The 12369-nt window shown below is 34.3% G+C and overlaps 1 protein-coding gene across 2 annotated transcripts in view; it reads right to left on the minus strand.

The window, feature by feature from the left end:
- CRIM1 (cysteine rich transmembrane BMP regulator 1) overlaps window positions 1-12369 on the minus strand; it is a 171579-nt gene that overhangs the window by 88447 nt on the left and 70763 nt on the right. The window contains exon 3 of one of the 2 annotated variants that reach the window (XM_021528076.3): window positions 1412-1654. The exons of the other annotated variant lie outside the window; for it this stretch is intronic. Coding sequence (XP_021383751.1) covers window positions 1412-1654 — 243 coding nt within the window. The remainder of the gene's footprint in view (window positions 1-1411; window positions 1655-12369) is intronic. 2 annotated transcript variants of the gene reach the window in all.

Consider the following 12369-nt stretch of genomic DNA (forward strand, 5'->3'; position numbering starts at 1 on the left):
ATTCTGTAAAACTAGTGAGTTGAAAACAGCTTTCAAGAAGTAATTTCCATGGGCAAGTCTGGACAGACTTATTTGCTGACTACAAGGTGGGAATTCAAATAGTATTTGGGAAGACATGATCAGAGCTAGAATTTCTTTCAAAAATGATAAATAATCCAAAGTCCGCAAGACATAATTCAGTAAAGGCATAATTGAAGTCTATAGGAGGAATTAAAATGTACAAATATAATGGTTCAGTAGCAGTCATACTACAGAAAGATCCTGACATCATAGCAGTTCACCAACTAGAAATACCTCTTGCAAAACCATTAAAATCTTATTTAAAGTTTTGCATGAAAAACAGAAGGCAATTATTCTAAAGTATTTACTGCTGATGAAGACTCTCCCAAAATTTTAGTCTGCTTTTGGATACCACAGGTTAAAGTGTTTTTTAACTGAAAAAACTTACAGAAAGGAAATACACCCAGTAAAGAGTCAAAAAAGACCATGTCACAAGAAGTTACAGCTAACTCTAGATGAAAGAAGCCCATTGTTGACAAAATGTTCCAGGGCAAAAAATGATAGTAAAGATTTGTTCACCGACTACTCAGAACAGGGTACAAAAAAGTTTGTTTAAATTTCCACACAGATTTACACTGAAGATTAGGGAAAAAACACAGGAAGAATCACTAGAAGATGCAAAGACCATAAAATCTTCTTCTGTGGAAGATTTAAGAAAATGTTAAACAAGCATAGGAAAGGCACTGTTTAAGCACACTTGAAATATAGCACTGTTTGCATATAATGTTTTGGATTACACCATTTTATATGCTTGCTTTCAGTCCTCTGTTTTGACTATTTATCTTAACGAAGCCTGGATCAAAGAGTGAATTTCATCTTCCACTTTACTTGGAATAACAGATCACAAGAAATGCTGATCTGTGTTCTCATGAAATGGAAGATGAATAAATACTGAAAATGTCATACAGTTTGTTAGTATACCCCTCCATAATTTTGCTCTGCAGTTTTTAAGGGTCAACACTGGATAATCTAGAGAGAATTTAAAACAGAAATCCTAATTCCCTGTCCATACACAGTGTATTCCTACTATGAAAAACCTATGCATAATCTAATCAATATATAAAGCATGTCACTTGCACTAGTAGCATTCACAGAAAGTCAATATTCTCACTAGGTATTTTCCCCTTGCTACTTGGTTTAAATTAATGTCTAAAGAATAAAGTCAAATTTACCATAATTTTTTTATCCTGTGTTTTTAATGTGTATTGCCTACATATAATAATTAACTTTAAAGAATCATCAGAAGAATTTAGAGGCTCTATAGGCTTTACTGGATGCAATTATATAAATTATTTTGTTTGTTAGACAGAAAAAAATTGAAAAATGGGAAAGAAACTGTATCTACTTTTACCTGGCTTGCATTCATAGAGATCACAGCATTCCCCTGGCTTTCCTGATGCCTTAGAAACCAGTATATTCAAATAGCCAGGTTGGCAAACCTTCCTCAAGCAGCCTGCAGGATTACACACACAACGGCTTGGGAGTGGACAGCATTCACCAGGAGGTGCATAGCCTTCAATCAGGATGGAATCTTCTGGACATCGAGGAGAAAACTGGACCTCACAGCGAGCCTTGGAGCAATCAGGTTTCTCTTCTGAAAGGGAGAGAAAAATCATCATGCCATACACGTCAGTAAAACACTGAAGTTGTGAAGATAGTTGTGAAGATAAACTCAGATAAAAGCTCCCTCTCTTCTCCCTGCCCCCAAAACAATAAAAAAGGAAACTGCTGCTGCTGAACTGATTAGAAAAAAAATACCAAACACTCTTTAAATACTATAGTTATTTGCAAGATGCTAGGAAATATTTTACAAAATTTGTACTATGTGCGTGATGGCTGAACCCACACAGCCTCAAGTAGAGCTGTGAACTTACATTTGGTCTGGATGTAAAGAAACAACTTGTCATATCATGTTCACACCTATTCCTTCAGTTTCCTAAGACCTTCCATTAGGGACTGATTTAAATTGTTTCATTTATTAGCCTGAACTGAGCTCTCACATGTTCAAAAAGCAAGTTAAAAGTTCAACAGCTAACATACTTGAATACTTTGGCAGAAGAGGATTTTTCCTGTACATACTCCCAATGTTCACATTAGAAGTGGTGTTCCTACATACTTCAGCAGCTTGAATACCGAGAGAAGAGGTTTAACTATGGTGATGATGAGGTTTGTTGATGATCCTTATGCACCCCTTCTAACTCAGGATATTCTATGATTCCTTCATGTACAAGTACTTTTTTTCTTACAACCATCAAGGATTACAAACCTAAACATGCTACTAGATAGCACTATAGTTCTTACAGTTAAATATCCTACTATTTCCATCTATCATTAAAACAGCCTTGACTAGATATGTATTTTGCTTAGAACTTTAAATAACTTTTTTAAGATCAATGTTTTTTTTCAAATTTACCCTTATGTTTAGGTTCTTATCTGCTTTATTAAACACATTGTTCAGACAGAACATTACTGGCTACAGAGGCTCACTGCAGAGAGCTGTATAAATAATACATAACATACTAGTTTTGGTATTGTATTGATAGCCTTTAGTTTATGCATGTAATAAAAGGCTTGACACTCTAGCTTTTAAAACTATTTTCATTTTCTACCACATGTTTGCTCAACATGCACAGAGAAGCAACAAAACTGTTGCAGTAGCAGCCTGTAAAGTGCATACTCATAACAGCCTCTTGGCAGACCACTTGTACTCATGATGACCCTTGAATTCCCATTGTTCATTACTTTATGTGACCTAGCATTATGCATCCAGTGATCTTCCAATTTTCATGACTAATAGATAATCCCATCCTCATGCAATCTCTCTTATGAAAATACTTTGGATTATAAGTATTTTAAAAATTTGACCTGCTCTTTTTCACTTGACTGCATTTACACACATACACATATCTATATGAAGATAAGAATTTCCTTAATGACTGCTTAGATAATTCAATACAAATAAAATTTGAGCAATGCAATTGGTCAAATACAATAAAAACTATTTTTGACTGATTTTACTAACTTTTCAAGAGGCAAGATTTATCAGAAATGCACATCAAACTGTTCAAATTCAGACTATTCAGGACTCTAGATGTATCATTTTTGAAGACCAATGCAAAGCCTACTGTTGGAGTTTGTAAGACACCTAGCAATGATATGAAAACAAGGACATGTCACTATCAACAAGTAAGAAGCATCACAAGCACTAGAAGAGAGAAATTTAAAATAGAGAACCATGACAAGTATTTTTGTATGAAATACTCAGTCAGTATTTTGCAGTTATTTCTGATAGTCTTTTCCATGTTAGAGTATTGTGTTCAATAGAGTTAAAGGTTACAGACTATGACAGGACTCTTACATAAAGCCAGCACCGTTTCCAGAGAAAATGATTCAAACATAACCACCACTTCGTACAAGATGTGTTTATGTTGTAATATCAGGTAATATAACACCAGTAGGTATTTATAAACCAAAAGTTTTCTTCTTAATCCAGTGTTTTGTACTTCAGAGTCCCAAAAACAGACAAAACCAAACTAATAACTTCCTATTAATACTCATGTAGATTTTGTGCTCAAACTATGTACATGTTGAAACATTCCTCTCCCAATACATAAATGCAACTGAGCAACAGGAAAGTCAAACATATTCACCCAGGCTGGATCAACCAATGGACAATTATCTTTCTGCTTCCCAAACTCTAGCCCACAGAAGTGTCAAAAGCAGGTTAAGAAAATTTTGCAGACTATGTCACAATTTGTTTATTGATTTAGATGTCATTTTTTTCTTTATTGAAAACAGCTACTGACTAAAGTGATGTGTGGTCAGTATATAAAGTGTTTCCTTGAACATAATCTTTATCTAAAACATGAGAATGCCGCAGCTCCAGGTGTAGCATTACTACTTGTTAATTAAAGCTTTAATCAACTAGCATCATGCCAGTGTAATTGCTCTCCAAGTCCAGAATTCGCTGCAATGGAAGAAGATGGGAGCTAAGTTTTACCGTGTTTCAGTGAAACCTGATGCGGGCGCCTCATTTTGACACAAAGTTTGCATAAAAGACATTATTTCTATGCAACCATTCAGAAAAGTCTCAAGGTTTTTCTTTTTGTTATCTCAGCAAATGACAAAATCTTCTCTATCCACAGAGATTCACTACTGGTAAACTAAACTAGTTCTACATTTTCATTATTTCATTGAGGAAGGCATTGAAATTTAATTTGTTCTCAAAATAAATTATAAACATTAATACAGCCATAAATGTCACTGCTTTAGCAGAATTCCTGATTTAATTCCAATATATACAGCTATTTAAGATTTCATCAAACAAGAACTGTTTGATAGATCTTTTTTCCTTTATTAACAGACTTCCACTCCTTACAAAGGAATTTAAAAGACTGATGTAAGAACAAAATAATTAAAAATACACCAACAGCCTCAAAAGACAGATAGCAGTGTAATTCCAAGCGATATTCACAAAAACACCCTGTAAAATCACTCACCAGTGCTATTTCTGCTACTTTGCCTCTTTTACACACCAGACTGCTTCAAAGCAGCTTCTCAGCAGGCCAAAGTAGATTCACAAAAGCCAACTGCCTTTCTGCCACATAGACACATACACTACAACCACCACAAACCAAAAAAGTCCCAAAAAAGTCCCAAAAAATAAAAAGACAAAACCCTACTAATAACTTCCTATTAATATTAATGCAAATTTATTTATTACTCATGCAACCTGTCCCCCAGATGTTTTAAGCTAACTTATTACACAAATCAGGTTCATCCTGACCAACATCTTCACAGTCAAACAATGCATCAGGACTTAAACTCCATTTTTATAATAAATAGAATATAAACAAATAAATATTATGTGTGTCCAGAAATAGGAGAACTTCATTTTTCAAATCACCGTGTTGAAGCTAAAGAATTAGGCTTTTGAGGAAAGGGAGAACTATACATATGACTTATATACTATACTATATATATGACTTACTATGAACCAAATACATACATATTCCTGAATAATAGGGCATCTTAATAAACAGATTACACAAGATACTTGTGTCACATTGTTCTCACCCATAGTGTAAATTCCTTTGCAAGAAGAATTTCATAGAACCTTAACTGAATCTAGAGACAGTAAAATTCCTATAGCATAAAACTCAATCTCATTTCAATATATCCTTTAAAAAATACCCCAATCATTAATAAGGAGAACAATCAGTTTTCAGGGATGCATTCTGATAAAAGTTTAAACTGAAACCTACAATTCACTAAGGAAAACATAGTTGGTTGCAAGTGCTGCCTTGATGTTGAAAAAAGCAGCATTTCAAATAGCAACAGAAAGAACAGAAGATATTGGCTGGTTTTCTGAGGAGGTTTATCTGTGCGACACATTCTCTTTACAGCCTTTAATCAAACATCACCGAAGCTGGGAGCGTTCTGGTATCCCTGAGATCTCATCAGCCTGAGCCAACAAAGAATCTCTACAGAGATAAAGGAAGAGTCTGGATCAATCAAGCTTTTGCAAACTATCTATTCTGAGACAGGCAATTTTCTTAAGAAATTTGGAAATGTAGCTAGAAATATAACACTCTTAATAAACTGAACACAACTCGGACAGGAAAACTAACATTCTGATGAATTCCAAATAAGACTTCTAGCCTTGGAAACAAACTTAATACTACTCTAAAAGGCAGCTGTGGAGATAATTTCAAATAAAGTGACAGGATTATTTCTAGATATAAATTACTACTGGCAGAAGGTTTCCATTTCAAGATAAACTTTACTTTCTGTAGATCTGAAGGTCCAGGCTTACTTTTACTTTGTTAAGAGACTAGAAGAACTACTTGCTGTTATTGAGCACAAGAGAGAGTACACCCTACAATTATTAAGAAAAACTAAGTTACAAAAATAATAATTGAAAAATAATAGTTAAATAAGATACAATGCACGGTGTGCTTTATCATTAAAGCAGGGATCATTACTTAAAACATTAGGATATCTCAAAAAAATTTCTCACTTTCATCTCAGAAGTGCAGAGGGAAGAAGAGCATCTCAGAAGCTGAGGCATAACAACATTCAAACTGACTTTTCATTGCAACCACAGTATACTTGTTATAAAGTGCATGAGGAGGAGAACAGCCTTCAAAGGATATAATAATAATAAGAAATCAAAATATGGATTTGGGTTTTTTTCTTTCTATAAATTTAGAAAGTGTCTATCATAAAGCAACAGCCATAAACCCGGAACTTTGTTACAAAGTTTCTCCATATCAAAAAGTACAATGTATTTTTAAAATTATACTTCCCATGACTGTAAAAAGTTATAAAGGGGAAGTGGAGGTAAAATAGCAAGTTACTGAAGCACTTACGCTGCAACCAATGCTTTCTTTGAGAGAAGGCAGCTTCTTTACCTTCCTGAAAGGTTTATGCAATACTCAAACTGGGTACTAGTTAGATATGTTTTTATTAAGATAGTCTCTGAACATAGGAAGTCTAGATCGCAGGCATTTTCCACTTATTTTGTTAAAGTAGATCAGTTGTAACACAAACCAACCAAGCCTAACCAACCCTCACCATCTTTGTTAATACCAAAGCAGCATGGAAATAGAAATGGCTCCTTAAGAAAAATTAAGCACTTTGTTTTCACCTCTGTATCAAATTCTTATCTTTCATTATGTTTGCATGCTCTGCTTTGACATGCAGAGAAATCATATGCCAAGTTGATGTAATGAGAAAAGCAGAACAGTTAAAACATTGGTTAGAACAGTGAAAGGATTTTAGGGTATAATCTGGTGTGGAAGAAACAGAGAAGACAATCCCTGACATGGATGGTAGGGTCTTCTCATTCTTCAGGTGAAATGGAACAGACCCATGCTTCTGAGGAAACCATTTCAGGGAGGGATTTTTATCATTTTATCAGAACTTCATATGATGCTGTTACTCAGTCACCATAGAAACAAGGGCAGAATGCTTTACTGAAGGAGATGGCTAAAGAGAAATTGGTATTTCTCAGGTCCAAATGTTCCCATTGAGATATTTAAATGGTTCTACAGATGATTCTTTAAAGTCAAACTTTTAATACATATGCATATAGATATACACAGAAATTGAGGGAATAACATTTTTTTTTTTTCTGTTAGGTCCATACAAAGAACACAGAATAAGAAGCACTTTGAAATAGCAAGCTTCATATTTCATTTTTCTGAGCAGTTCTGAATAGGATATGGTTTACAAGGATTAATATTTTGCATGACTAAACAAAGCAATGCACTACAGTTGGCACACATACTTTAAAGGCATGCGTTCAGCTTTGCAGTTTTGTTTCACTGTAAACAATTTTTGAGAAATCTAGGCTAAAACACAGTCACTTTTATTGTACAGTCTTACAGTCATCATTGTGATACATTCCAAACAATAGGCATACTATACTGTTATACAGTGGCAGGAAGGAAATATTAAAAGGATTAGGGATAAACAAGAAAAATGATTACCCAGCTGAAGCAATCAGACAGGGATCAATATTGGAATGCAAAATACCCAAAAGGATTTTCAAGAATCAAAAGGGCAGTTATAGTAGATTAAAAAATGAGATTAACTAACACATACAATATGCACAGTACTGTATATGGATGAATTGCTACAAATAAAAAAGTGAATGAGAGCCTGACCTTTTACCTAAAACTGAACTTTATTTAAAATCTATTATATTTTCTAAATTAGTCTTGCTACACTTCCCAGCATACTGGTGCTCCACATATTATGTATTACACAGTGGGGCAACCTATCTCACCCACATTATAGCCTAATGAGTAATATAACAGCCTGGAACTAACATGGATTAAAAAAAAAGTCACACACAAAAAGACAGTCACAGATACCAGTTTTAAGAAACATCCATTCATTAATACGCATATTGCAGCACAATATTCTCTACAGATTTGCCAAAGATTTTCCATTTTGAGGACCAAATAGCCAGAAAAATGGGTTGTATCACTTGAGACAACTACAGTCAAGAAAGACAATAATGCCCTTTGCAAAGCTATTGCAATTTTGTAATGCCATTTCCTGAAGTAGTTTCTTTTCCCTGTACTGGATATTTTAAAAATAAAGGTGGTAATTCAAAACAAACAAATAAACTGACCTCAAAAGATACCACACCAGAATCACAAACAATCCTGACCCCAAACTGATGTCTTCCAAAAGAAGAATTAGCAGACTCAATGAAGATCTGTCAAACACCTGCATCTAAATGGAAATGCAAGTTCTATAAAACCAATGGTGTTTGTGGTAATAGTTGCATTTGGATTCAGACCTCCCAGCCCACAGAATTCCTCTGTTATGCTTAGAAAAAATCAGGCCTTGAAAACTCAAAAGAAATATTACTTTTCCTCCATTTCATTCAAAACTTGCTTTCAATAAATATGTATTAGTTTGACACCAATAAGTTAATCCAAATCAATAATGGATAGCGTTAGCTGGCAGAACTGTACATGAAGGACTGAGCCCAGACCACTGCACAGAACATGGGAAGCTGTACCATCCCTGGGACAGGATCCATTTCTACTGCTAACTGCTTTCAATAGAAATAAAGCACCTTTAAATTTCAGCAGTGAAAATCCTTCAGAGGTTAGTTGGAGAAATGAGCAGATAGCTGTAAATCTGACTACAGCTATGTTGCCACTATTGAAAAATAACATTTAAAAATGTATTCAATATTGTCATGGATGGAATAACATTGTAAATTGTCATTTCCTTATATAAGAAAGCCTATTATGCTGGATGAATGGTACTACTCCTACTAGTGCTCAATCTTTATATTGGCAAATCAACGGGAATTTTCAAAGAAAGAGTATGTAAACAGTAAGGAGTTAGTCTCACTTAGGGAGTTGGAACTTGGAAGAATGCAAAATCATTCTGAGAATAAAGCAAAAATGGAAATACTAGATTTATAATCAATATAAACTGCATATACTTTGATGACTTACAGAAATATACACCAGTAGCAGATATAATTAAAGCAGAAAGTATTGCTTATTGTAACTGTATATTCAGCTGCAAAACCAAAGGTAATGTTGAATGAGTGCCAAAGTAATGATAAAGCACAACTATTTCTAACAATTCTCCTTAACGCAGGTTAAGAAAACAATAGGAGTCTAACTGATATCTGGAGAAATAATCACAATAATTTTCTGGACAAATAATTACAAATATTCACTGAAGGAGAAGTACTGTAACACACAGTTTGATGTGACAAAGAGAAAGGGATTTGAATTTGGGGACATGCTGTATATCTTGCAATGGACAAACCTCTAGAGGCAGCTCAGGACGTAAGGAGCACCAAACAACTTACTCTATCACATAATCACACTCAGATTAAAGTATCAAATTAAAAATAATCTTTACTTCTTACTCAAAGTCTGACAACATAAGCAGAACAAGGACTTAGAAAGCACTTGCCTTTGCAATAAATGCAAATTATAATGAAAATACATACATGAGTTTACAAATAACAATAATTCACATATGTATGAAGCTAGCAACTGAAACTGAACAGCAGAAAGGGCAATCAGTTTCCTAGAGCTAATTAACAACAGACTTGTAAACATTAACTTAGAAATGTCAGCTTTGATATTCAAAGAAATGCAATTTTGTTGTTATCAAAATTGAATCAACTCCTGTCTACCCTTAGTGCTTTGCTTTGTTAATCAAATAAATTTAAGGCATGTGATTTCTTTTAGTTCTCTCTGATAATTACTAATGTTAAAAAGCCCCATCAAAACCCACAAGCCCACGCACAGAAAAATAAGGACCTAAATGCTTTAAGACACTTCTGGCAAGCAAACTCCAGTATGCAAACAAGTTTTCCCAGTTATTATATTCAAAGAACCTCTGTCTCCTATCAGCTTAACCTCTGTATCTTTATTAGAGGCTTAACCACAAGTTTCTAAAATGCTTTCACAAGAATACTCAAGATGTATGATAATCATCCCTGTTCAATACTTTGGTCTTCTCTTTAGTAACCTAAAATACCACAGTGGTCAGAAACTACGAAGAGAAGCATAGTTTTCCTTATTTTAGGCAAACAAAGTGACTGCTTTCAATGGAGAAGGCCAACACCGCAGTGTTTCAAGATATTTTCACACTCCAACTGCTATGGTCTATCCCTCTTGACTTCTCTAGGTTAGCTTCTTCCTAGGCCCTTCAAAATAACCTCTCTAATTTAGAATTTAAACACATTTTGATTATACAAGATTTTCCACACAACCAGACATCTTCCAAATTTTTGCTTTTTCCTTTTAATTTCCTTTTTAACATTAACATTTCTGTTAATTTTGTGTCCCCTGAGTTTTAATGCCAACTAACTGTTCCTTTGTTACTCATCCGTTACCAAAACTGCATCATTACTGATTAACATTTCCATGCATTACTTAAGACAACAGAAAACAACTCTACCTATAATAAGAAATATGACAGCAAAGCAAAAAGGGACCATTATAATTTTAGGGGAAATTTATAGTGACAGAGAGAATTCTGATGTAAAAATTCTTGGTGCCTTGCAGAGAAGAGATTCCATAAACTCTTTACATTTCCAAATAGAAGAGAAATTGAAAAGAAAAAGACAGCTGGTAAAAGAAAGCATGTAATGACTACAGATTCCCTGCTGGTTATCTCCAAGTACAAAAATCATCAATGTCAAAGTTAAATCTGAGGTACAGAGTTCTTCAGAGTTTTTTTTTGTTTTGTTTTTTTTTTTTTTTAATCATGAACATTAAAATGTACTTAATAAAAAACCCTTAAAGAAAAAAAAAAAATAGAAAACAACCTGAAGGAATTTAAACAGCTCAGTCCTCCAGAAAAAGTAGATATTGCTTCTCACCAGATCTACTTTTTGCTGAGAAATTACACTTAACAAAACTCTAGTGAGGAGCATTTCACTGAACACAGAAATGGTGTATATTCCACATAAAACATTATTTTTTCCCTATAGGCAAAGTGTTCTAATGAACTGCCATATTTGACACTTAAAATGCAAAATGCAGAAATAAGCAGTTTATCAGAAGACTCCAATGTAAAAGAAGCTAAAGCACTCTGTTCTTGGTTTCTTACACTGAAGGCAACTTCTCATATTCCATGTAAAAATATGGAATAAATAATTATAGTAGAAGCTGTGCTTTCTTGACTACAGAGAACATTTACACTAGGTAAAACAAAATTAAATAAAGCATCTAAAAATAATGCAAGGGATTCCACTGAATTGCAAGCTCCTACTTGCAATACCTGTTTTCAGTGCTAGTTTGAATGTGTTTCTGCACTTTTACAACTGTCATTCACACAAATACAAGAGTAAAACCAAAATATCTGTTGGGAAAAAAAGCAACAAGACAAAAGAAGCACAAGAAATTTAAATTTTATTCTAAGATCCAGACAGCTTAAGCTTGAGAAGACAGCTTGACCAGTTTTTTGAGAACTGCTTGGAAAATTAAATAGAAACCTAGAAATTTGAGAATCATCTTACTCATCCTGCTTTCAAACTCTTCAGCATCCTTTCCAGAAATATCTAGATGTCTCGGGGTGGTGGGGGGTGGCACGTGTGCAATATGTGAGCACATGGATTCATAACCAGTCTCACACATAGTAAGACCACAACAAATCACAGTATGAGAAGTTTGTTCTGCTCTGCAGTACTGCTGCGCAAAATGTAAGAAGCCAGATTACTTTTAGGACAAACAGAATCATGCAACATCCACAGTGTTTATTCCTCAGATTGTCACTAAACAGGTGCCTGCACAAGACTATGCAGGTACATAAATAAAATATTTGACAATAACAATTAAATACAGCTTCAAGTCCACCATTAAATGCTACTACATATCACCACCCTCTTGCAGCATCCCTTATTCTACCTTGAAGCATCAACACCCCACAGAGGGAATTAAATGTCAAAACTACAAAAAAGCAGAAAGTCAGAGTTCACATAGTACTAAGCTTCTGTTAACAGTAGTACAAGTATTTTGCTGACTTCAGTAGCCATTAAACTTGGACCCCTCTGTTTCAAACTGGATGAAAGCCAATACCTTGTACTACAAACAAAAGACAGTAAGTCTGGAAAAAGACCAACAATCCTATGTCAAATATATAAAAATAATCTCTCAGTTTCAGAATGCTGTTGGCTGCAATGTTCTTTAATTAGATTCAGTTTCTGATCTCATTTGAAGCATACAGTTGGTTATTAAGCACCTGGAAAGCTTGTTTCCAAAAGCTGCTTAAAGGGGAATGATCTTGAGGTTTGCAAGCATGGTAATCTGC

This window comes from Lonchura striata, chromosome 3 (assembly GCF_046129695.1).
Source record: "Lonchura striata isolate bLonStr1 chromosome 3, bLonStr1.mat, whole genome shotgun sequence".
Taxonomy (NCBI): Eukaryota; Metazoa; Chordata; class Aves; order Passeriformes; family Estrildidae; genus Lonchura; species Lonchura striata.